We start from the raw sequence: 26,937 nt of genomic DNA on the forward strand, positions 1-26,937 counted from the left end.
GTCTTGCCATTGACTCTCACTCTCCTTTATCTGGTCCCGAAACTTCTGCAGCAGTTCATAACGTCGAGCGCCGGCATCTACCGGTAGCTGAATATCATTCGTTGATTTACTCCTGTGTTAAAAAAACAAAAAGAAATTAAAAAAATACACATAAAGTTTCCCCAAATACCTCATGGAAGAGATATTTTAGTTTGTTAGCATTGTCAAATAAAATAATAGTAACAAAAAAAAAATCCACTCTGTGTTACATGCACAGAAGCCAAAACAAATTCCTGCCTTACATCATCCAAGCATGCAACGATGATGCTGGGGAAAAAAGAGACCTTTAACCTGTAAGAAAGCGTTAGTTTGCAGACACAGCACACGGTTCAGCAACATTAACCTATGGAGTGATGACAGCAGAGTGAGTTAGCAAAAGGCATCGCAGCTCTTCTCATCATGCAGAAGCAAATGCCCTCAGAAAAAAACCCAAACTCTTTATTCTCACTTGCCTGCAAAGAGTTACACCTGTTTCATAAACTGCTCTCAGTGCAGCGACATGAGCACTCTGTCATAGTTCTCACTGGGGCTCTACAGGTTTGGTAGATGACCCAGCATTTTGCTATTAAAGGTATTTTGTTTTGCTGCTCTGTCAACAGAGGAGTGTGACAATGGAACCTGCCCTCCTCCAACCTCTGCAACCCTAAAGCTGGCCAAATGCCATACAATACCTAGTGTAGTTTGTCAGTAATAGCAGCTTAAGGGTGAGCGCAGCAACACAAAAGCACAGGAGCAGCGAGGGCCGACAGTAACGGACCAGAACAAATGCTAACGTGCAACATTCCTGGGAGCCTGTATCAACTCACCCATCGATACTCTCTTGCATTTGCCACGGTCTGGGAAGCCACAGAGAAGCACAGACAACTAAGTTAGATTCCTCCAAGAACCTGGTCAGCCCAGACTGCTCATAACTGAGATCAGCTTGTACTCAGGTGGGCTTTAGTTGTAGGTTCAGCGAATGTATGGTTGCTTTTCATTTTCCACACAGTTAAAAAAAACCCTATGGTTTAGCCAGTAGACACAGTATCACCTTTATTTTCCCCAACATGTGGCCAGGAAGGTGTGCAGGCATGAATCTTTGACTAAACAATGATGCCCTTTCTTGACGTGCCAACATGATGTCACTGGAAACGCCGTTTTACATATGGACGTGAAGTAAATCCATATGGCCTTGACTCATGTTAAAAGGCTGCTTTGTGTGTGTCTGGGTATGTTTGTTCATGTGCAAACACTACAGTATAAGCAGTATTTAGGTTGCTAGGGAGTCATGCCTTCTGTCAAAACTGTGGGGAATTTCTATAGGCTTTCATGTCGGAGACAAGAAGAAAATGAATTGCTTGTCAGTGCGTTCAGGCGAGTAAATCTGGATATTACTCAAGCATGAACCGCTCCACAAGCACGCCCTGCTGCACTTTGCATTTTCCATGTCACATCGAAGTTTCCTCTGCTGAGGAGAACAGCGTTGTACACGGGTCAGCTTCATGATACTGCAGGTGTGACTGTAGGTGAGGGCAACAAACGGCTACTTCAACGCACACCATCATAAGGTCATTTTCTTCTCATCTTTATTAAGTTTCATTCACATTCATATGTTCCACCACTCTGTTCTGGAAACACTGTCAGCAATGTAGTTTTAAAAATCACACTCCACAAAATGTACACTTTGGCCATCCACCCATCATTTCTATAATGTGTTTGGAATCAGTCGCAATGCCATCATGCACAAAACAATTAGCAAGATCATATGTTCAAGGCCCAATCATTTCTTCCTCAGAAATATGCATTATCCTTTAAAATCTCACATATCAAACACTTAACAAAGAAAAAAATGCTCAACTTCATTGACGCAGCAGCTGCTGGAGACCCCTACCCTTTCATTTATTTATTGAATATATTCAAATTTATTGGCTGGATTAACAGACCACCTCTCGATCAGACATAAAACAAATCTGCCACATTTTCAGTCAAACCCAAAGCGGCACTAAAAGGGATGGCCAAAAAATATATATGTAACGGGCAACGGAGCAAACTAGATTTGCATCTTCAGAGCAGCCAGTCTCTCCACCATAAGCCTCTTCTTATATCTCAGTTGACTGGCTTCCCTGATCGCCTGCCATCTCTGCAGATCGGCTTCACAGCAGGAAAGCGTTACTGAGGGTGTTAAAGGATTGGCTGGCGGGCCTGTCAGCGAGCTCTTGCAATCCTCAGGGCAATTTCCAAGTTTCCTGATGAGCATGTCGTCTGTCGGCAGGTATGTGTCTTTCTCAACTTGATCCTGGTTACTTGCTGCTTCCTCCTGGGTCAGAGGGCACGGGGGACACAATAGCCTGGCCTTGAGGTCAGGAGGTAGGGCCCATGGTTCTGGGATGGGCATAGGGGCATAGTTGTCAGGGGCTCCTGAGAGTGGTCGCTGCTGCTGAGCCTGCTGTGTTTTTTCCTTTCGATAAACCACATCATCCATTTCGATATCAGGGAAATCTCCAACTTGAGGGATCCCGTGCTTGTGTTTCTGAGTGATGATGTTAAGCTGCGGGTCTGATGTGCAGAGACGACGTCTGGAGGGAAGTTGTGTTTTTGCCATGGCCAAGTTCATATTGGACTGGAAGGTCAGGGTTCGCCTGGTGAACATGTCATCATTCTCTAAGTCAGGCACAACGCTCTCATAATCAAAAGTGTCAGGGGGCTCCGGCAGGTCTTTACGCCCAAAGATAGGCCACCTTTGACATTTCACCAGTTTGGGACCAGAGGTGGGATCCATAGGGGCAAACACAAGAGGGGGGGTCTGTAAGAGAGGGGGCTGTATCTCGGGGAGTTGTGGGGGACAGTGTGCTTGGATATGAGGACTGCAGGGTAGGCAAAAGGAGAGAAAATGACAGAGAAGTGATGAGTTCATGCACAGGAACTGGATCAATAAGCAAGAAAGTGAAGGGATTTTAAAGCATTCACACATACGGCATTTGATTAAAACTAGTCAAATGGGGATTTTAATTCTCATGAAAAAAAAAATCATCCTGAAGGTGCGAACAGTGTAAATAAATGCTGCATAGTGCTGTGATGCAAAAGATCGGTGCAGATCAAAAGCTTAGGAAGTATGTTAGGAACATTAGAAATTCAGCCCCGACATGAGTATCCAGTAAACTCCAGATGCCCTAAAGCATTCCGTCACTCTCACAGTCGTGCAGCTGTATGGACCTTTTCCCCACAACGAGGGTGGTGTGAGCCGCGGCGTCGTGTGTGCGAGAGGGAGAGGTGCCAGCAGGAGAGGGGACAGAGGAGAGCCAAGAACTGATGTCAGAGTCTGAATCATCTGAAGAGCCAAACATCTTATCTCTACAGCCGAGGACACCAAAGTGGAGGGAAAAAAGGGAAAGAAAGCAAAAGGCAGTGGTAGAGAAAGCGTAAGTAGGAGGAATCCATAGAGAAAAAGTAATTATTGACAGAAGCAATCAAGGTTACATTGGCATGCAGTGATCATTTAGGAGTTTTTTAACCTATAATTTGATTTGAGGCATTTTGTGGGCTGCACATCAATCAACAGACCTGAAACCTTGTATCTTCTTGTACCAGGGTCTCCTCTGAGAACCTGTTTTGATCTTCTGTATGTGAAAATCTTCTTCAGGAGTCCATAACTTTGGTAAGAACTGGTTGTGACATTCATTGCCAAAAGGCTGAGATTTGATGCCCATCTTGCGTGCATACAGATCGTCCTGGATGGGGTCAGCGTAGCCCACCTCATCGTCTTCATCCTCAGAATCATTGTACACCTCCTTGAAAAGGCTGTCGGTACACACATTTTTGAGGTGGTCCACCTTCACGGAGCCACACTTGGGGGGCTGTGTTTCCCCACTGCTGCTCAAGAGAGACAGCAAGTCAAACATGTCAAAAAATAAAAATAAATTCCGCAGTAGTACAGCATGGCAACCACGCAAAAGGGGAGCATATGAATCAAGCACAACAGCCACAACAACCACAATGCAAGAATTAGCAAACCAACGTAAGCCCAACACCAAATGGGAATGAGTTGCGAGTTGATTCGCTTAATGACCCTGTCAAATAAAACCACTCCTCCAAGCTCATAAAACTCGCGAGCGGCTAACGAAGACATGCTGCAGCTGAACAAGAAACCAACAAACTGAAAGACCTGTTAGTCAGCATTCTAAAACCGAAAGCTCTGGGAAACTGAGGGTGAGAAGAACAGTCTGCTTTGCTCTCATCAGGCAGGCACATCACACACTTGCTTCATGTTCTCTGACCTGTGGGAGGTCACATTCTGAAGAGGAGCACTGGGAGTCATAGTGACCTTAGCCCAGGGGCCACCTTTAACTCCCGGTGCACTTCCCATGCCCCCCGGACTGGCAGGTACTGCAAAGTTGGTGGGGGTAGTTGGGGAGGGGCTGCGGAAGCGCCTGCTGGCCAGGTCATCCAGGACAAGGTCAGGGTCTGGCCGATCTGCGTCCGAGTCGCTGCCACTCTCATCCTCCATAGTCCAGTGTTGATGAACTGGGGGTGTGACACTCTGGGAGGGTTGAGTGCTACTGCAGGACTTGGAGGAGAGCCCTGCTTCACTGCTGTGGTTGTTCCACAACAAAGCAAAGTAAAAGACAGCCCCGATACACACCCACAACAATGTCACACACAACAACCACATTAAGATAAGTCAATGAGCTTTGAGCAATCTAAAACCTTTGGGACCTATAACTCTGCTGACCATTTTGTTTCGTGTTTCATGTAAAGACACAACAAACGACATCTTCGACTATTTCCCATTGTGCGTGTTCTAACAGTACCTGGTGAGGATGCGGTCATCTTCAGTGGACGCGCTGGCCCAGCTGTGGCGAATGTCTTCGTTGCGTTCAGCCCGTTTCTTCCTCAGTGGTGCAGGGACGTAGCCTGAGGATTTATCTTTAGATGGGAGGAACTGGTTAAAGGGTGCGGTGGCCTTGGGGGTGATGGACACCGACCGGCGGTAACTGATATTCTGCGTGTTGTCAGTCATCTTAAAGACAGAGTCTGCCTCGGTGTCACTGCAGCAACCTGGAGGGAGAGTGGAACACACTCGAAGTGAGGACAGAAGCCATAATTACATTCACAATCATTCCCTCTACTACACCACACACTTATGAAAAAATACACACAAGAACATAATTAGTAATTGAGAAAAGTTATGTGCAATCATTCTCCAAACTTAAGAATCAAAAAAATGCAATTCAAAAACCTCAAACTTCCACAGTGATTGAAAAGATGTAAATGATCTGAGCTGATAATGACCCAAACTACAGAAACCACAGCAATTGGATCTTTTAAGAAAAACCATAGGCACTAAAAACATTTCTGATCCTCCTACAAAATTTCTAAAAACACTGAAGTTGAGGGGGACTGAGGAGCGGCTCACTGTCTTCTTCTATAAATCCAGGACATCCCGCTCTGCAAAAATACGACTACAGTAAACGACCCGACCAACTTCAGGCTGATAGAATATCACCTGTTTTTAAGGTGACATTCATGACATTCATCATGTACCATTTACTGTCAAAGTCGTACCACTAGATGGCAACAGGTATTTGCTAGTTCTCTCAGAAGAGCTTTCTGTTGATTCTAGACAGATTAAGGTACACAAGAAGGAAATACCAGGATTAAAATACCACACTCTCCTACATTGTAAGTGGCATAATCATGCTGTTTTTGACTGAGTGGATGTTAATGACATGGCCTACCCTCGCTGCTGCCTTTAATTGTGGTGTCAGATGAGATGCTGTGGGCTTGAGAGCTCAAAGAGTTTAAACTGTCCAGGGAATTGTCTCTCTTGTGCACACTTCCTCCTCCTCCTGCTTGCGCTCCTCTGAAATGGGGCGGCTCCTCTCGCTCGGAGTACCAGCTATCTCCAAATCCGCTGTCTCTGATGCTGCTGTCTCTCAGACTGGGTGATTCATGCAGAGCCTTTTGTGCAGAGACAAACACACACACTGACTTTAGGGTGTCACATACAACATTCACATTTCCACATTCAAGCCCATGCTTACACCTGTGAGTGTGGGCGTGCTCATGGGCGAGTGTGTTTGTGTGTGTTTACAGGAGGGGTTGAAATCTCTTGTCACATACTGTAAACACACACTACACTGTCTATAAGAACCAATGCACATTGCAATTGATCTGGAAGGATGCCAGGGTCTTCTATTCTCTGCAGTCGTCAAAACAAACACCGACTTGTCCCGTGTACCCTGATGACTATGTTTACGGCACAGAAACAATGGGATTGCACGTGAACCCATAAGCCATTTTAACCAGCATGGCTGGAGACAAGCAAATACTTGCCACCCCTTTTTCAGAATCCACAATCCACTAACTACCGCCAGACGAGAAAAGTCCCCAAATGAAACCCACCACAACCATGGGCAGCCGCACATGGATTATCATAACTAAACACACAACGCAGCGCTGCAACCAACTACTATTACTGAAAATCCTGGTAGCCTCTTGAATTACAGAGGTCCTGAACACACCACCACGGTGCATAAATCTGTGCGAGAGGAAAGTGCCAAGGTCAACACGGAGCCCTGGAGATATGCAGAAAACATCCTCCATCAAGGAAGGAAGGAGAAATTCCCCATGTAAACTGTGTGCTGTGCTGTGAGCACATTCAAAACTGCCCAGTCGTAGGATTAGATCATTTATATCTTAACATAGTTTCACCGCTCAGCGATTTGAATCCCCAAAGACTTTAAAAGTCTTGTGCGAATAGTCTAAATTCCATAGAGGATACGAACATACACATGCAGTGGCTGTAAAAGAAGATTTCATTTATGGTATTTCAGGTTTGCATGTGTAAATAACTCACTTGTTTCAGTGCAGCACAGATAAGAGAGCTCACAGTACCCAAAGAGATAATTACCCACTTAAAGTGTATTACCTTGTACAGCGCTGTGCCCAATAATCCCTCAAAGGCCTTAAAATTTAGGTAAGGTCCATCATATGATTGGTCACACTGAGCTCGTCTCCCCAGCCAGTAAATAGTGATCAGCACCTGGAGAGAAGAAAATAAAAGAAGCTGATTACACAAAACATCAGCAGCTATCAGAATAAATCATTATTACCAGATAGAATGGATTACAACATTAACCAAAACGGCTTTTGTTCTATTTGACGCCAGAGCAGGTGATTGCTTTAACAGCTGAATCCTGCTCTGACACCAGGTGATATCAACAGATGGCACGCTCCTTTGTCCTGGTGCATCTAGAATACTCTGTGTGTGCATTAACAGATGCACGTGCTGCACCACAGCAAACAATTAATTACAGTCTCCATGAAGCACTGGCTGATTTTATATGAGAATAAACAGGCAGCGCCAGCAAAGACACAGAGACAAAGCTGCCGTGAAAGGGACTAACCCACATTTCCTGATATTCTAATCTAAGATGTTTAAACTTAACGTACTCGTGGGTTTTCATTGTTTCCAACCAACAACATCAACACTTTGATCAATTTAGATGACTTTCATCTCAGTTATCAAGACCTGCCCACCTACAGTACACATTAGTATCTAACTTAATTGACTTCATTAAGAGTGTTTTTTAGTCACATCACATAAGCACGACAGGCAGATCATTCACGTTATCAGACCAAAGACAGAAAACTCACATTTTTTAGCCTCCTATTGGTCTCTTGGTCCCTGTGAAAGAAAGAGCAGAAAACAGAAGTGTGAGGAGAGAAACTGATGATAAAAGAACAGAAGGTCTGCTTGTCAGGTTCCTGTGTTGGCAGTGAAAGAGCTGGAAAGTGAGAGTACAATCCAGACTGCTGCCAGCCTTTTACTCAGCCGCACGCAACACAAAGGCTGAGCAAAAAAACAAACACATTTCAGGGAGAAAAAAAATCATTGCAAGCAACAAAAGATGCTTGTAGTTACAAAATTAGGTAGCTGGAAAAACAATTTAAGGAGGCAATAGAAAGGAGATGGAACTAATAACTGTTAAATTAACAACAGAACAGCAAACAAGGACCTACTGTTGTTGCAAAGCCCCTTTTTCAGCTCCCAAACAACAATTCACTATTTTTCAAAAATGGTGCCTCATGCTTGTTATGGTGAAACAAAGCTGTCAGTATCAACCTAAAAGATAAGTTATATGTTTACTGTAAGCCTGCCATCCTGAGAAACTGTAGCACCTGTTTAGAATGCCCAGTGATAAACAGGTATGGCGCCGTTACCATAACGACGACAGAAGAAGATGTAGGGTCTCTTTCACATCCTCTGCATGCTACACATTCCTGCTCTCATGTGGTAACACAGGAGTCACCCATGTCGCTCTGCCCTGGATTCGTCACAGCCCTTTCCACACACGCGATGTGAGCGGGGCACCTGCTGAGAATGTCGCTTTTGACCTTATCTGACTCCAATTTTGCACGTTTGGATTTGTTTGTTTAGACTTCAAGTTGCAGGAAGCAGTGGATTATTTATATATACAGCAAGAACACATTTAAAACCTATATGACACTGCTGTATGTACCATCAGTGTTAGTAGTAGCCATCATGTACATCATGACATTTTAATTATTTGTAGGCTATTTTAAACACTCAATCTACTTGTGGCACATTATACATTTTTTCAAAGGTGCACGATGCTGTTATAAGATGTATTTTTAAGTATAGAGAGTATATCCTCTGCAGAAGTCTTTGTGTCCTACAGAGTTGCAGTGGTGGTCCTATAACTTAAAGGACCAAGTATTTCCACCACTGACAGCGTTTTACTGGGTGGAAAGATGCAGATTTTCCCCACCACTCTGCGTCATCTCACACCAGAGCTTCCTGAATGCTCACTTGCCAACAGTGAAAATTGACATTTACCAATGCGGCATATTGTTAAATTTACGGGGCCAATAAAAACAAAAAGCAAGTGAAAAAATGCTCTCTCTTGTGTGGGTTGGAACCTATTCACAGAGACTATAGAGATTATAGCATCTGTAGCCAGATCACGAAGGAAAAGCAGCCGTGTGCCAAACTACAACCACGCCGCTTCTCGTAATGCACATTTATAGCTTGTGGTTTGCGCTGAAAAGAGGAAGAAACAAATAAAATGACTATTTTCAGGTCCCCTGGGCCTCAGGACTTTGCTGTTGTGTATCAAAATCAGCTGATTTTCGACATGACTGCCCAAAACCATGGACAGTCACACAGGGGTCTCAAACAAACACAATAAGCTTCATTTTGGATCTGTTGCTCATATCAGTGACAGGACACGGTTTAGCTGCTAACGTCCACATAAGATTACAGCTTTTTCCTTTGGACTCTTCATGTAAGACTGCATTACTGATGTGGTCCAAGGGTGAGCCTCAACCAAACGTTGACCAGTTTCTTCTTGATAAAACTAACATCATGTTGTTATGAAATGTTCATAATCGTCTTATAAACAAAATCTAATATCTCAAGAAACAACAAATATACATACATGGAGGTTCAATTACAGTTTGTGGTATTTATCATATTTATGACACGGCAAAATGCAAAATGGCATTTGTGCAACTTGTCATCCTGGAAAGTAAACAAACAACAAAAGAACAGAGCGAAAAGCTATTCAAATCTTGGATAAACAACAAACAAGATCTAAAGTAAATGATCTAATCCCTCAGTCATCTCACCGTGTTGCAACCAACACACCAAATAATGTCAGGATCTCCGGCAGGATGAAAATACACAGGTGGGGAGCACAGGATGTGTCGCCATCCACGTGTAGCCAAAACAAAGCCAGTAACAAAGGCTGCAAATGAATGGGTGGACGTGTGTAATCAGGAGCATACCTCAGCTGTGTTCAGCTCCCCAGCCTGATACACAACGACCTCCAAGGGTGTTTTCTCATTCCAATAAAACACCTCCGAGACACACCCAGATTACAACAGGCAGTCACGAAGAAGACGCCCGCACGTGTGCCAGCGTGGTGTGGCGTTCAGCAGAGACACTGGAGCCTCTGTGAGGGATGGGGCAGGGGGAGGTTGGCATCTCCTTCCCCAAGTCAGTGACATAACACAACTGTAACCTTTGTGTAGGCTTTTTACAGCAAGGGCCATTCCTGTTAATCAGAACTTTTATTGGCCTGCCACTATTATGACTCGCTTGGGTTCACGATCTTCCCACAGTTCACGGACCTCAACGGCACAGTGATGCTGGTGGCATTTCCTGAATGATAAAACACAAGTGGTGCGAAATGCCAGCTCAGTGAACCACACCCCAAATACTAACACACGGGATAGTTTTATCTCCTACTCTGCATCATGAAACTTGCTAAGCTACTTAAGCATGTGTGAATTCTGTGAAGACCTGGGAATCAACAAATGATCTGGGAAACAACACACTCCTCCAGGTATCTGAATCTTTTAGCTTGATCTCCTGCCAAGGAAGCCATTGCAAAACCCAAACATATTGTTACAACACACCATCTGCGCTTTATCTGTTGTTGACAAAGAGTCACCAACATTCCTGTAAAGGACAATAAATTTTGATGTTCTCCTCAAACTTTTGCACCTGCTGTTTTTAGCTTTGTCAATCATTTGCTCCACCTCACAGCAGAGATACTTTGAACCTATCTCTGTGGGGGCATCATTTTGTTGAACCGTATATAACCTAAAGTCTTGCTTTAGTGAATGCAAAGCTAATATTACCATTTTAAAATACTGCATTTGTGCCAGGAAAGGCCACTATGAAGTCATGTTTTTACTTCAGCTTAACTCATTCAACCATAAAGCAAAAATAATAATTGGCATTTAGATATTGTGAAGTCTGCTGTTGAGCCTCTCCAACTCAAGACATCAAAATTATAGATGTCTTCACATAAACAGATATTGGCTCTATAGCCACTCTACCCTAACTCTTCCACGTAGGCTGTGATCTACCAGAATGACCAGATTACAACACAAACTAAGGAAATGGGGAATGGCTCCAGGAAATAATTTTTCTAAAACTTCAAATGTTTCAACCTGGAGCACAGCAGGTGATTGTCATTATTTCTAGCATAAAGCTAACATTAAAGACAACACTGTCACAGTATCATGGCAACGATTAGCTTATTTAATATCTTTATACACTTTTCAAATTGTAAAATTGATCTGCTCCACAATCTAAAATGGAATTGGCGATGGATTTAAATGCTTCTTGTACAGTAGGATGATGGATGACGTAATAAAGAAAAACCCTACACGCCCTTGGTCGCACTGATTTATGACAAATGACACTGGCTCAAACATTCACAGTAGTCGTTGGTAAAACACTAAGTACCCTGAGTTTGTAATGTAAACTCGGCTTCCAGTCCTGACATATGCTCGCTGTTGGTCTCCAGGACGCCATGATTCATTGACAGCGCCGGTATACACCCACTCACTGTGCAGCTTTATTTTACAGAGCCAGTTAGACACACTGTTAAACCAGATCCATCATCAGAGCATTTGGGCTGTCTATTACTCCACAGGAGGGGTACATGGTCACAGTTGATGGTTCTAATCAACAACTCATGGATATTGCCAAATCTCAATAGCATAAACTCCTCTAAGCAACACCCACTTAATTACAGCTTGGTATTTGTGCCTTTCAATGCGTGATTAGCTGATAATGGACTTTATTGTGAAGCAGAGTTCACAAAGTAAAGTGACTGTTCCTGCTATGCTCTTGTAGATGTGCAAAGCTAATTACTAGCAAAGCTCAAAGGTCAAAATGAACATCCACTAACAGTTTATGGCTGCAGTGAAAACTCTGGCATGAATTAAACTGTGATCCTTGCACGCAGGCTTCAGGGTGGAATATAGATACTGGAGTTATTTATGACTAGTACCAACAACCAAGGTACCACAACGAGAACATTCTCTGCCATCCATCTGACTTGTGTTGAGTCGTACAACAACATACAACACCTTGAATCATTTGAACTAATTTATATTGTTTCATAGCTTCTTAACAAATGATTTGAGATAAAATTAGTCAGCTTTTGCCCAAATGAATAAATAAATCTTTCAACCGGAGAGCAGTTGACCCTCATCAGTTGGGTATAAAATCAGACCTGAATACATCCAAAATATTACAAACTCCGAAACGTAGGCCATTAAGTTTTGGGAGAGTCGTGTGGAAATGCAGGAGGTGAAACACAGCAGGCTAATAAATGTGTTGCTCCTGAGCAGGGCAGGAAAAGGAAAGCACCTGTCAAGCTGTCTTTAATGGAGTGGACTTTAGACACATAGCAGGAGGCAGGACAGCTGATAGAGGCTACTTTCTTTTTTGTCATGAGCTCTCATTTGCCTCTGAGCTCTGATAAGCAGCCGTGAAATAAAACCTCCTTGGTAACTTACGAAAAAACGTGGACCTGTTTCTGCCCCCTCTTTGTGCAGAAGTTTAAAAATACTGACAGGACCATGCAACAGTGTCCATATGCTCTTCTGTAGGCCTCATCGCCACTAAGAATATGACATTTTACTGTATTTGAGAGGGAGTTTCCATTTACACTTCAACAAAACTGACTGATATATTTAGTGGGACCTGCATAACTGAGAACCTTTACGTGTCAGCTGGGTTTTCATCAAAAGAAACCTACGATTTCAAATGCAAACGACACTCAAACTTTCACATTTGCACACACGTGCACAGGTGTACCTTCAGGACAACATGGACACGAGCTATTAAAAGCTCTTCTTCTGAGTCCTGATACCATTCCAATCTATCCATCTTGTGAATGTGACCCCTGTTTCCTAAAATAGGACAACTGGGCTTGTGTGACCAGAGAAACAGCGCACGAGGATTCAACTGAAAGTCAAATTTAACAAGAAGATGAATGGTCATTTGCAATTGTTAGCCACATCTTTTCATTGTTGTCATATTAAACAACATTTCTGAACTCCCAACATCATGACAACCATGACAAAAAAAGAAGAAAGGTTTGCTTATGATGATGCAGCATTCACGAGGTCGATGACTGAGTCCCCTCTAGACTAATTTCACAGAATTCTAGATTTGATATGCGTCTGTTTCTCAGCGTTAGGAAAGGGTTTGTCTGACTGACATGTGGACGTCTTTATTCAGCGCTCATATTTCTATTTAAGTACAGCACATCTACTTCTGAAGGCGATCCAAAGCGGTTTCAACACCTGCGGGTTTGTTACGCAACTAGAGGACACAGCATAAAATTATGGAATTAGTGAAGTAAAATCTTTGAATAACGCACTTGCTGTGTTAACCTAAACAACGCCATTGTTCTGCGACTGATGCAGCACTGATGTTGAGCCACACTGAGGTGGGCCTGGATGGACCGAGCTGACTTTCACTGATACTTCCTGAAGGCACACCTGTGCAAAAACTGAACAGGTTGTTCAAGATACTGCACACATCCGCCGACAGCATGAGAGCAATTATTACTTGCCAGAAGAGCAGGAATAGAAGCAAATTTCGTTAACTGAATTTGAGAAGGAGATATTTGGTTTAACTGGTTTAATCTGTTGTTCTTTTAAATGACATTTGAGGTCAGAGTTCCAACAGGTGCTCACAAAAGCACACTTGAAGAGCCCTGACATTTTCAAATTGTATCCTGAATCGTGCTTCACGAGGAGAGACTTACAAATATCAGGTAGTCTGAAAGTTACATTAAATGTTGGTCCTTATTGCGACACATTAAAGCCTGTTTGCTTGGCATGACTGATAGAGCTCTCGTCTGCCCTGCAAAGACACACCTCCATGTGATCCCAATATTTTAAGAAACTCACATGATCAGAACTTACTTGACTGTAACTCTGGAGGACAGGTCTTGGAGATCTCCAGGGTGAAAGAGCTGTGCGTCTTTAAGTCCCAGCTTCCCACAGGCCCTGAGGAAGACGTTAAGGTTGTCCTGGGCAAAGAACAAAACAAGGATGAGGTTTGTCCGCCTTCGGAGGCAGAGAATAATCAGTCAAGAATTCTCTGGCAGGGACACAGCTTACAACTCACTGCTTCCAAAGTTCATCTCACTAGAGGGCAGACACGGGTGGGGAGGAGCATGTGTGCAGCAAATAAGAAGCGGCCCAGTGCCGAGCGCACGCAAACACACAGGCTGGTGGGAGAGGCTGCTGCGTGACAGCGGCTGACTGACAGCAGCAAAGCTACCTGTGGGCTGGGATTTGGGTGGGGACCAAGCCAAAACCAGGAAGCATGACATCAGGATAATACACATGTCACACACCAGATGGGCCAGTGCGAATACAAATATGACAAACGCAGAAACAGAGCTGCCTCTCACGCCCTGAAACTGCTCCCTCCCATGCACGCCAAGCCCTTTCCAAGTGAATACCTGTGACATGTGTGAGTTAGAGGACTATTTTGGAGACACTGGGTTGCTACAAAACACAAGGTCAGGTGACAAAATCAGTTTTCCTGAAGCCAGCAGACAGAGAAGAACAGGAACACCGTGTCAGTGTTTCCAGATTGTGTTAAATTTGTATCTGTGTGGATGATTTGCATAGAGGTGCTGCTCAGGATAGCAGAAAGACTGTTGTTGCCCACATATTTGAGCTAGAACACGTCTCCAACCCTTAAAGCCATTACTACAATAACTGTCTGTAACTTTCCCAGTTGATATTGTCAGTGCTTCGTCTGTAAGGGGACAGAACTGGTCAGGATGGTTTCATTTAATGACACATGGCTTTAACATGGGTTAAAATAATAAAGGGGTAGTCTGTTCTATATTTAAAAACCAAACATGCTTCTTAGCAAATTGTAGAAGAGAGCTGATCTCGCCGTGCAGGAATTTCCTGTAACAGCTTTATTTGTCTCTTAACAGCACGTCGGCAGGTCTTATCGGTCACCGAGTGCCCCTACAGGCCAAAGTTCACCATCCCCAACAACTGAGTCAATTCCATGGCTGTGACTGACACTCTCGCTTGCAAAGTCAGATCTGTCCTGTTATCACAATAAAAGAATTCAATGGAAGTGCAGTTAGGTGGAGCTGATACTGATCATGAGCAGCAAGTGTGCACACCAGCTCACTCATATGAACTTATCTCAGCTGACAAAAAGTATCCAACATACTGTCAGATTTCACAATATGCAAATATGAAAAGCACTCTTCCTCTTTTCTGTTTGTTTTTAAATTCCAATGTCTTTATTATCAAGAATTACGACCACATTGTGTACTTGGCAAACATTTTGCTTTTCTTGTTGGAGGTAAAAAAACAAAACATAAACAAAACCTTCTCCATAAAATTTAGTTCATTCATTTCTTGTTAATTACTGACATGTATATATTCCAGTGCTCTATATCTACAGTGGTGCTTGACATATAAGGCTAAATGGGGATTTATAACAGCATTAAAGGTTTTATTATCTAAAATAATTTGAGAAATAAAAATCAACTGAGTACTGTGGCAACCTTCACCTTCAGGTGCTTCAAGATCTAATTTTAGTAAGTACCGGTAAGTACGTAAGTCAAATGTTTGTTCAGCAACACTTTTCAAAACCATGGTTACCATGGCACTTCACAAAGGAAAGCAGACGAGCCATACTAAACACTAAACAGAAGAATATTGAAGATTGGAAGACAAAATAACAAAAAAAGTGTTTGCAAAATCTCTACTGACAAGCATTCAAGAGAGTTTGCTGACCTGCGCCCTGGGGGCGGGGGGTGGCTATTTAACAGCCCCGGGCCCAGAATGCAAATTTAAAGACTCGTCAAAAGTATTTAGACTTGTATGAGGTGCAGCATGAAGCCCCTGGTAAAAGCCTGAGAGGCCTAGCACATGTATCAGGAGATCTCCAACATACTCCTGGAGTCAGTCTCAAATTCTTATAAATGAAGAGAATTTAATCTCATATTTAATCGACTGCAATGAATGCGGAACAAAGACCTGGGTAACGATAAGAGCACTAAGAGGTCTTGTTGAGCCTGGACCCTCTTTCCAGGGAAGTGCACTTAAGATAAGGTCTTTGGACATTCCGAAATTTTGAATACGTTCATATGTTAACAAAAGAACAAAGAAAGATGAATTATATTTTTTAAGAATGTTCATTTACAAAGGTATTTACTGAGGGATTGTAGTGATGACCTGATCTGGGGGGGTTAACTGAAAATTATGAAACATCTACTATTCTTAGCCAGACACAGTTGTAAACTAGTGCCACTTGTGTGGTAGCCAGTGTAGCAATGATGAAGCAGCAACTGAACGTGTTAGAGGAGCATATGATGTACCGACATGGACTGTAAAAAATGCAGCTGAGAGAGAAATCCACTTTACTACCACTCAAGAGACCATGCCATTTTAAGCTGGTCAGCTGTAACAGCAGGGTGTTAAAATCTCCCAGACAATTTTTTGAAACTTGCATGAAACTTAATGCTTATTAAAGGCTTGAGTGTAAATTTTGGCTTAGAAATAGATCTTCATTGTATTGAAGTGTAAAGTTTTTATTTAGCAAGGTTTTTCCCTGATTATGGAACACCTGCATCCACAGGAATTAGGAAATATCAAAATAATCATGACAGCTAACGTATTAGAAAGTGAAAAGTATAACACAGAATAATTCAACACAGAGGAAGCAGATTGTAATGTGGTTATTGAGTAATCAGTAATGTGGTAAGTAGTTGGATCATTATGTCAGCAGTAAAACCAGAATATTTTTAACAGTCATTATCAGTAATTATAGTTTAGCTTTGTAGAAATGTGTGTGAAGTTAGTTGTTCTGGTAACACCAAAAAATGGCTAAAAATGAATTCATTCACCACCGAAATCATTTAGAAAATTCAGAAGAATGGGCCTTGTAGCCACAAATCCCCCATTAAACGGACCACACAACCGTCGTGCTGCTCAGCCCAGCCCAACAGAGAATCCTCTCTGTTTGAAAATAGAGTTTGTTAAGTCAATATACAGTAAGAAAAGCCTGTATTAACACGATCGGCCGCTATGAGCATTTAAACTAAAAGAGCATTAAGAATACAAAGAACTCTCTGCTAATACTGATTCCTAGAACATGTGGAGATAATAATAAAGGAATGTAATTTAACTTGTGCCTTCTTATAATCCTTCTAAATATTCTGTACCCATCCAGCAGTCACTAATCCTCTCATGCTGACTTGAGGAATTAAGCACTTCTCACTATTAAATGGAAAGACTGGATTGTAACTTGTCCCATTTGGTACAAAAGGATCCCGTCCCAGCAAGTCACATTGCGGGGACGCTATTTATACCCCTGCATTCTATGTCTAAGATGGCTGTATGCTACAATTACACTCAACTGACCCTTGGCAGTGCTTCAAACACCCAGCAATTTGATTCCTATAACAATAAACAGAGAGGAGTTGAATACTGTTGCCTCTCCCTCAACAGGCCCAATAAAAGTCCTCGCTGTACCAACAGGCCGATCCAGTCATAACATGCACCCATACAACAAAAACACAGAAACAAAATATTATCAAATTCCTCTCATTGCACAGATGATTGGACATTTGAATGAATACATACAAAAGGCTGCTGAAGGTTCTGTTCATGCCTCAACCCATCATGGAGGTGGTGGGTGCAGCGCCGTGGCAATTACAGTGCATTTATGATGGGCAGAGGCCAGTGAAGTGAACTCAGCTATCTGCTTCCCTGCAAAACCGGTCCCCTCCTACTCGGAGCTGGTTAAAGCAGAACCAGACCCGCACCGTGGTGCCATGACCCAAACCCGCAGCTCAGCAACAGAGAGAGGAGTGTGTTGACATGGGAAGCATTCCCTTGGACATGAGCGGGGCCAAAAATATGACCAGCTCTGGAGCCAGTGTTGCTAAATATTCCATAAAACGGGAGATTTATGCCCCCCACCCCCAATTTCCTGGAATTTTTGGCCAGAACATTTCAGGAGCTAAAATCTTTCAGATAATAAAAGTACATTTACAGTAAACTCATATTTCTATGGCCATTTCTTTGTCGATTGTATTGGTGAAATGGGCAACACATCACCTCGATTAAAGCATTTACACACTAAATTCAGCCCAAGAAAAAATTAGAGAAGAAAGGCTCAATTCCAGCACTTAAGGAACAGACGTGTTACTATTTACAGACGCAGAGAGATAAAAGATCTGACAAACTGAACAACACCTGACTTTAGTGGGATCTGATTCTCCCAGCAAAGCCGCGGGGAACATTGTTTCTCTGCAGTGTTGGCAGCAACCTGATAATCTCTGGCCAGCAGGGAGCCTTCGCCTCTGTTGAACAATTTATGATCAGCTGGTTTCAGATTAGTCTGCAGGCCTCAAAAATTCCACAGGCTTGCTGCTGATGGAAGGGAGACTTTACCTCATCAGATCAGCAGGTGCTAGCCTGGATCCAACCAGACAGGCAGAGTTTGATTTTATACACAAACAATTCCAAAGCTCCTGCGTGTGGCACCGTGGATGGCGGGGCTGGCGTTTGCACAGCCTCCTCTCTTTTTTCCCTGGAAACTTATCATTGTCCTGCAGACACAGTGACTTAGTGATCACATTAACAGATGCTGGCTGGACTCAATAACTCAAAAAAGTGAAGGCACTGTAATATATCATGCACCTCTCAAATAACTGCAGACAGACCTTTAATGTATTAACTTTAGTAGAACCAGTGTGGCATCAAACGTTAAGCAACCAGCTGCTTAAATATAAGCAAGCCGTCAGCCACAGAAACAGAAGAAGATCACACAAATCAATCCAAGTCCACTTCCTACCTGCACCACAACCAGTCAACCATGTATTGGCCATGTATATAAACCATGTATATGAATATTATGAAGATGTTTTTGCAGCCTGAAGCACACCATGGGGAGCACTTACAAGCACCAAGCTGCTGCATGTTCACTGAGCTTATTACTGTGGACGGATATGTGGCAGGACAAATCACTGAGGCTCACATTTCCTTCTCTCCTTCATCATCCTCCCAAATGTGAAATCAGCAAAAATGATAAACTACTAAAGATTGGGGGACGGCACACGAGGAAGGATGCGTCCGCATGCAGTGCTGCTTGTTTGATAAGTCAAAATGTGAAAAAGAGAAATAAAAAAATAGAGACTTACCAGTCCAGCAATAGGTGTAGGCAGTCTGTTGATCCTCTTGATGGTACCAGGCTTGATCTTGTTGATCAGACTGTGAAGGAAACAAACAAGAGAGTAAAAAAGAAAGAAAGAAAATTAAGGCGCAGTGTTGAGGAAGTGAAAGGACGCGGCTGTTGACGAGACTAAGCTAACTAGCAAAGAACCAACATAAAGTGTGGCGAGGTCTTAGTGTTGTCTGTTTACGACTCAGTTTAATGGCGGCCACCTGGTTCCAGTTTAGTAAATGGCCAGCTCTGCTCCCTGATGTAAACACGTTGGCTATTTCTCTCCCACAATAGGCCCAATTCACTGAAAAGAGCCCAAACAAATGATGTGCCGCCACATCAGATAAACTTTGGGCAAACAGCCGTTTTTGACGCATTGCTTTACATTTTCTGTCTAAGTCAAGTCCTCCTCCTTATCGGCAGTGATCAAGACTTAAAGCTCAACACCTCTGATATAGAATTGGAGCTACTGAAGTTGATTAAAAACAAACACGGTGTGCGTCACAGCAAGAGATACACATGGATTCAAATACAATTATTTTCCAAAACATGCACATGTAACAATACTCAAATTAAAAACCTAATGAAAAAGTAAATAACCTTATTCAATTTGCTAGAATGTGAGGCACAATCTGACAATACATTTTATTAAGTGAAGGATGACGTTGCTTTGCTTAAAAAGCTGATTCAAACGATGAATGAAACGCTAAACCTAATTTTGGTCTATTGTATACATACAATATTGGCACAGTGACAGCAGCCTGGGATCTGATGAAAAGAAAGAATGTTGAAGGCATTTGGGCTGAAGTCAGTCATTAAGGGCTAAAACAATAGAAAGCTGTGATGACTTTATCAGATAGCACACCATTTTCGGCTGAGTAGGATATAAACATGTGTGTGACCCATGCTAAACATTCCTTTCCAAGCAGATGTGAGAAGCACAACACAATAGGAATGGATGCTTCTAGGTGTGAGCGATTTAATCAGTCTTCCTCTTCCTCGCTCTGTGAAAACACTGACAGCTTTCTCAGCGAAAGTGTGTCTGTTGTTCTCTGTGAGAGTAAGGAAACCTTGGAGTCGGCCCGGAGACTGCAGAACGAGGGGCTCCCACTTTGATCCCATGCCAACGTGGGTTTGAGAGTTTCTCCTGGTAATTATAGCTTCCTGTTGATTTGTGCAAATCACACCACTGCTTCTAACCACGGTAACTGTTGGGATACACACGCCTGACAGGGACGTGATAGGACACACACACACATAACCCTGAGCTGAAAAGAGCCACAAGCCACAAGAAGAGAAGTGGGTGAATTGATGCGGATTCTAATTATGCGTGGACAGCTCTTGGTCCTCCCGCTCAGCAGAACAACTGATGCAACCCGGTTAATGAGAAAGCAGGGTGCCCCGGTGTGGTTTCATGTGGAGGCTTTCCCACTCACTGCGCGGCTTCTCGCAGCACTGATTAAAGTATCGTTGGTGCTCTGCCCATCCACACACAGCATCTGTCAAACAGATGAGATGACTTCTAAAATAGTCGGCGTTTCATTTCATTAAAGCCCAACACAGAAGGCAGGTCTCACTCTAAACGTCTCGGCACAGGGCTGCCTCTGCTGTCCTGCCAATTTACGGGGACGACAAACCAACAGCGACCCAGCCGGAGGTCCGTCTGGGAAATATCAGCAACACTTACACAGAAGTCCAGACCCTGAGGAAAGCAGACTACTGCACGAGTGGCTGGTTGAAGAGGGGTGCCTGACACAGGCGGAGTACTTACTCGCACAGCAGAATGCCATTCTCCAGCGCCGATCGGAAGTCGTCGCTCCCAAACGTTTTCTTGGTCACTGCCTGTTAAAAAAAAGGGGGAATGCAGAAAACAATTTATAGCAAATTCTAGCCGTGTGATGAGAGGAGGCTGTGGTGTGCATGCAGGGTGGGAAGCCTGGAGAAGAAAGGTAGGATGTGGAGAACAGTACCAGAGGAAGTCAAAGGTATTTCCTCCAGTTCCTACAGTGTCCCTGGACATAGTTGAGCAAAGTTCTTCATGTATGTGCTCTTTATTCACTGGGAGCGCTGCACTCACTTTGATTCTGAAAGCCACTGGTAAATGGTTTTAAAGTGCGCCCGAGCCAAGCTGCCCAGCCCCTCAGAACTATGGGTACATGTGTGTGGCTGAGGGGAAACACAGCCCTGCATTATGAACTCATGCCTTTCCCATGATCTCAAACCATCGCTGTAGAGCACCGAGAGGGAATATGCAACCATCTTCATAAATGTATGCCGTGCAGCCCAAACACGTACAAAACTATCACAAAAGTAAACTCCAATTTGATCTTTCCTTTTGGATGTATTTTAATGAACACAGAATACATAAACATGAACCATTTGCATGAATCCAAACAATTACTGTTTTCTAGTAAGTTTAGTATTAACAGGTCATGTACAGAAACGTCTATTTTTTTAATGCTTTAATATAATGAAATATTTAAGATACATTTATTATATAAGTGGCTGAATATTTTGTTATACTGCATATGTGATGTGCTGCGGTTAGAGTGAATTTTCCATATGTGACAAGTGTTTCTGGAGGGTCCATTAATAGATTTCTACTATGCAAAATGATTAAATAAGTCAACAGTTGATAGAAACAACCTATCTGTGTCAGGGAGCAGTAGGAATGTGGTACACACATTAATTTGTCTAATTTGTCTAGACCAGCGCTCCCTTACAAGCTGGGAAGCTGTGCAAGAAGCAGATTGGGGGCGGTGGGAGGGTGGTGGGAGGGTTGGGGGTGGGAGCGGGCTTGTCACCAAGACAAATGTAACTACTCAGCATCTACATTTGCAACTGTTGTTAGACGCTTTTCACCAGTCGACTCCTTTAGCAGAGGGACAAACGGTAAATAAAGAAAGCATCTTTGTAGATTTCAACTTGAAAAAAGTCCAAAAGCAAACCTTTGCCCAAAGAAACTAGAAAGTGGACTTTTGAACTTCAGCCTATAGATGCTATCTATGAGGAATACTTAAATAAACAGCATCAGACAGGTGTTTCAAGCATAAACACCTGGTAGTGCCAAATGATATAGCTGCATTCATCAGTAGTGTTCCACCACACCATCACAATGAAGTTGTCAGGGAAACACGGAGTGTTTCCAAAGGGGCAGATGAACATGTACGATACTGTACACATTCAGTGTAACAGTAAGTCAGTGCGCAGAAACCCAAGTTTACACACACACACACACACACACACACACACACACACACACACACACACACACACAGGTAAAACGAGTCAAACAAGTCCTACAAAATCGATCAGATGTGGAGCCTTTACAAGCTTTAGTTCCTTTTTTTCTCGTGTGCAAAATGACAAAAGTGGGGACAATTACGGACTGTGCTAAACATAGGCCATCATTTGCAAGAGGGTAGGAGAAAGCAGGGTAATTACACAGACAGACAGATGCTGAAATACTATTATTATTTTCAAACTAAGGATTGTTGCACCTTACACCACACCCCAGGTAACCTGAGCCACAGCCTTAAATACCCATCATTCCAACATAAACACAACATATCACATGATAACTACGACCAGGGTAAGTTTGAAGTTGCCAGGCAGCCATTGCCAACAATGGCTCTGCATTTGTGTGTATGTTTGTGTGTTCTTGTACAGTGTGATGGAGCTATTGTCTGGAATTTCTTGCTGTGTTTACCAAACACACGAATACCTTGTCCCACTTTTCAGCAGCCGACAAAAATACCATCATAACCAGAAACTGGCAACACAAAACACACTCCCACACCCATTTAACAGCACACACTAATCAGTGAGGTGCGGCACTTTTCATATGAAATCCTGACCCCTGCTGTTCCACGTACGCCGAGACAGTAGTCTGCTTGTGGTATTGCAAAAGCAATACAGGAAGTTGTTTCTATAGCCACATCCTGGCTGCATTCAGGGGAACATCAAATCTTTTAAAAAAAAAATCAAATAAAGAGGTTGTAAATTTGGTGTAGAACCCCATGTGACAGAAATGTATTTTGGCTATACCAAAATTTAATAGTAAAATTAATAGTTTTGTGTTTGTGGTGACGTTCTGGGGCGAAACAAAGCCCTTGGAGTCACATAAAATACAGTAACCAAGCCTGGCAGAGGAACTGGCACAACCAGAATGGAGCGCTCCTGCTTACTGTCATCATTACAGTACAGTAATTGTTTTCAGATCCATTTTGCTGCGACGGCTCTCTCCTGTAGAACTGGCCATGTAGGATAATACGCCTAATCTGCAACAACATACTGCCACTCTGGTTTAACTGGGCTTTTAGGCAGGGGAGAGATTTCAAAAACAGCTCGCCTTGCTAGGAACACACACGCCCTCGCTCCCCTCAAGAATGTGCTGCTGAACGTGCTGAAGAATTCTGACGGAAAGTCACATGAAAGACAAGAGGTGTGGGCCCACGAGTTCATTACCAACTCTTAAAAGGTGCTGATTTGTGTGTGAGGCCAGTCTACAAAGAATATTGTCCTGGTGGAGGACAGAGGACTACAGGAGGCGCTTACAACTATTGATTATTCATTCACAGCGCTGGGACACATCAGCATTCAGGGTTTGGGCAGATGAAGACCCTCACCACCATCATTGTCTGCGCCCGCTGTAGAGGACAGGCTCAGCGCTGGGCACCTTTGATACTGTGCAACTTCAGATATCAAGGAGACTCCAGAAGTTAAGAAGCTGCAGGTTTCTCTCGCATAAACACATCAGAATACCACAAGTGCTAAATGAAGCGAAAAGTTACCCAAACTTTACCTAACTTATGCATCGCTAGTAACCCTCCCAGCATCATTATAATAATCACCCATTAAACAAAGTTAAAGCTTCACATGTGGCCTGGCAGGTCTTGTTTACTCTGCCAGTGCGCCCCCAACACCTACTGCCCCCCACATTAGCTGTTACAAGTGGCTCAAATGAGCCGCCCATGTTTTGGATGTAATCTGGTAGCTGAGGATAGCGTTGGCCTTTTTAGCCCTCAGAGTCAGAAATATTTTATGCTATAAAGACTCTGCAGCACTTTATGTATAAAGAATCTCCATTTGGAAAGTGTCATTTTGAGATAAGACATGAAGGGAAACTTGCATATTTTGTTGAGATAGTGGTTCCAATATGAGATAAGAATGTTCAGCCAAAGACAAGTAGCACCAGGGACAACACACTCTGAGCAGCACATGTTGAACTAGGCCTGCATAGTGATACGGATGTTTTATGAGGATGGCAGCATTTTTTGTGGTCTGGGTAACTTATAGATGTCCAAAAATCCTGATTGTTGTTAAAAAAAAGGTAGTAAAAAGGTAGCATAGGCGATTAACTAAGTAAATCAAACAAGATTGCACTTATATACAAAAACCAACGTGTATCAACCATTATAAACATAATTATAAGACCTGCCACTTGTTCTTGAGGGTTCTTGACACTTGCAGCCTCTTCACTAAACCAACAGGGACCTTAATTATCTACTTGAGCCTGTGCAGTGCTGTTCACCATGCCATGCTAACACAGGACTGTGTCCATGTGACAAGCTCCAAATTATGTAGTCGGGATTTAACAATCTGCGAACAAACCGCGCACACACGCCTCTCCATAAAGCGCCGTGAAGTCAAAGGGCCCCGTTAATCATTCAGCGGCGGGGTTCCGACAGCGCCACACGTCCTGCTCAGGGGGATCTCAGCCTCACACCCACCACCTGCACCAGACCCACACCTATTCAACCAGTTCAGGTTTCCTGCTCAGTCGACCAGATCTCCTGAGACCGTGCCCCGCCACAACCCGCAAACTAGACCACCACAATGGGCCAGTGTGCAAGTGTGAGACACTGATGTAACATCACAAGAATTCTCTTTCAGCCCTCGTGAAATTTGGAGCTATATTTGTTTAGTTGCTAGCAGAGAGCAGCTCCACCCCACTCTGGTACAGTTTCTCCAAATGAGAAACCCAGTGCTGCAGTCTGGTCATTGAAATAAAGCGTGGAGGTCAGACTTTTCTTTAGAAAGTAGCAGCGAAGAAAGTCAGTCATTGTCGCTCTGAGTGTGTGAGATACTTTGTTTTGACTCATCAGTTAGAGATTGTGATTTTTCTAACCAGTGCTGCTGTTATTTACTACTCGCTTCAGCTTGAAACCAAAGCCACTGGGGAAAATCAATCACTGGGCAGGTTCAGGCAGGATTAGGTATGCATCAATATGGATACCAGTGTCAGACAGCAGTCTGGACCAGTGTGTATAACATGGTCTAAAACTGGTGAAAACTGGGATTTGTGACAAAAATGGGGAAATCAACTGCAATGAAGTCTGACACTGTTTCTCAGATGGAGAGGTTTTTTCCTCAATTCAATCTTATTTTCTGGTCAATGTTGCTGAGAAGCGATGTTGCCAGGTGTTTTTGAAGAATTCTGAAGCTTGGTTAGGAAAGAAATGACTCAAATAAATCTAATCTACCATGTATCATATCCTCTTACAGAAAATAAAACTGAATTAACAAAATCTCCACATGGAGTTCTGCTCATTGAGGCATTGAGTCAAACCTGATGCTCTACTCTACAGGTCATCAGACTGTGCTGTCAGACTCGGCTCGGCCAACACTGAAAGCTTCTGTGGGGATCAAAAGGTCAAACTGGTTCATTCTTGGGCAAAATCCCCCAAAATAGCCGGTAAGCGAACAAGAACATGGGGGGAAATATGAGCGCTCAGCAATTTTAAGTCACAAATATCTGATGTACCACAAATATTTGGTGGTTGTGGCGAGCATTTCATGACGGTTTGGGGGTTGAAACTCAAGAAGGATTTAAATGAGAGATGAACTGTTGGTTAAAAAAAACAAAAACAACAAAAAACCTCGGATGACGCGTATTTTGAAGGGCAGCAGAAACCAAACTCTGAGATTTGAAACTAAGGAAATCCACAGATAAAACACACAACTCTGTTGACGCCCCAAATCAAAGCACACCCCCCCCCCCTTAACTTATTGATGTCTCATTTCCTATGAGCAAGTGACAGATTTATTATTAATGGGTTTTAACTCACCTCAATCCATCTCTGCGCCTCCAGGTAGGCTTCGGCGCAGCCGAGAGAGGACTGCTCTCGCCACTCCATCACTCCAGTCTTTACCAAACGGAAAATCAGTTCCAAATGGTCCCCAAAGATCGCGGACGGCAGCCGAGTCAAACACGCACAGTGAGGAGCTTAACGAAACAACTCGCCGAGCAGTGAAGGAGGACGTCTTCATATGAAAATATGCATCGTATTGTTTATTTGCGCCAGCTCATCGATGGAAATATGCAAGGTGTAACACTAACACAATGGCCTTGCTTACCTGCCCTTTCATCCAACACACCTGCCCGGTTTGTTTGACTATTCTCACTCTTCAGACCGTTTGGACTCTATTCCATCCATGCAACAGTAACCGGAGCGACTTTCCTGCAGCGCCGATAACTTCCTGCACACCAGCTTTAAGGAGCTGGAGGCTGGGGCGCCAGGGTTTCCAAAGCGGGGTCCGAGGACCACCCACCGGTCAATGAGCGGCTTCCAGGTGGACATAAACTCGACTTCGCGGCCCCCCCTCCTCCCTGCACCTTTTTGGAGATTATTTTTAAGCTTCCTTGTTTTTGTCCCCCCACCCCGCGGCAGTTGCAGTGAGCGCGCACAGTAGAGCCCAAACCTGGAATAAAACACTGCGAGAACAGTCTCAAAAGCAAAGTTTACTTGCGCAGGCTGAAGTCCCCAGTACCCCACGGAGAAAAGTTCGGTTCTCTTTTGAGCGCTACTTCTTTTAAAAACAGCGCTCCTGCAGCGCCACTCAGCGGTGAATACGGGGACTGCTGT

The 26,937-nt window shown here is 43.4% G+C and overlaps 2 protein-coding genes across 31 annotated transcripts in view; both read right to left on the reverse strand.

Moving 5' to 3' along the window:
• LOC130537601 (LIM domain only protein 7-like) overlaps positions 1–26,732 on the reverse strand; it is a 39,215-nt gene extending 12,483 nt beyond the window's left edge. For 7 of the 30 annotated variants that reach the window (XM_057054611.1, XM_057054593.1, XM_057054546.1 and 4 more), the window contains exons 1-11: positions 26,429–26,729; positions 26,140–26,217; positions 20,841–20,911; positions 19,047–19,116; positions 13,780–13,886; positions 7,675–7,705; positions 6,947–7,060; positions 5,754–5,976; positions 4,827–5,073; positions 4,293–4,607; positions 1–112 (exon numbers count right to left, since the gene is read on the reverse strand). In XM_057054611.1, coding sequence (XP_056910591.1) covers positions 1–112; positions 4,293–4,607; positions 4,827–5,073; positions 5,754–5,976; positions 6,947–7,060; positions 7,675–7,705; positions 13,780–13,886; positions 19,047–19,116; positions 20,841–20,911; positions 26,140–26,217; positions 26,429–26,440 — 1,380 coding nt within the window. In that variant the 5' untranslated portion in view covers positions 26,441–26,729. Of the gene's footprint in view, positions 113–845; positions 876–4,292; positions 4,608–4,826; positions 5,074–5,753; positions 5,977–6,946; positions 7,061–7,674; positions 7,706–9,828; positions 9,974–13,764; positions 14,028–19,046; positions 19,117–20,840; positions 20,912–21,039; positions 21,105–26,139; positions 26,336–26,428 lie in introns of those variants that run through there. The other 23 variants (XM_057054664.1, XM_057054655.1, XM_057054558.1 and 20 more) reach the window with 15 other exon arrangements.
• LOC130537755 (LIM domain only protein 7-like) lies at positions 1,583–4,286 on the reverse strand. Its single transcript, XM_057054772.1, has 3 exons — positions 3,580–4,286; positions 3,232–3,369; positions 1,583–2,882 (listed from the first exon to the last, which is right to left on the reverse strand). Exons 1-3 carry the CDS (start codon positions 3,915–3,917, stop codon positions 2,069–2,071), a joined length of 1,290 nt encoding a protein of 429 aa, XP_056910752.1. The 5' UTR covers positions 3,918–4,286; the 3' UTR covers positions 1,583–2,068.
• Positions 26,733–26,937: the final 205 nt, after the last annotated feature.

This window comes from Takifugu flavidus, chromosome 1 (assembly GCF_003711565.1).
Source record: "Takifugu flavidus isolate HTHZ2018 chromosome 1, ASM371156v2, whole genome shotgun sequence".
Lineage (NCBI taxonomy): Eukaryota > Metazoa > Chordata > Actinopteri > Tetraodontiformes > Tetraodontidae > Takifugu > Takifugu flavidus.

Bases quoted from the DNA above. Each gene is read 5' to 3' on its own strand.
- LOC130537755 (XM_057054772.1), bottom strand. From the start codon at position 3,917: ATGTTTGACTTGCTGTCTCTCTTGAGCAGCAGTGGGGAAACACAGCCC. The intron at 3,370-3,579 runs GTCTGTTGATTG...CCTCGGCTGTAG, and splicing joins AAGAAGATACAAGGTTTCAG to AGATAAGATGTTTGGCTCTT. The intron at 2,883-3,231 runs GTCCATACAGCT...CCTACCCTGCAG, and splicing joins ACCCTCGTTGTGGGGAAAAG to TCCTCATATCCAAGCACACT.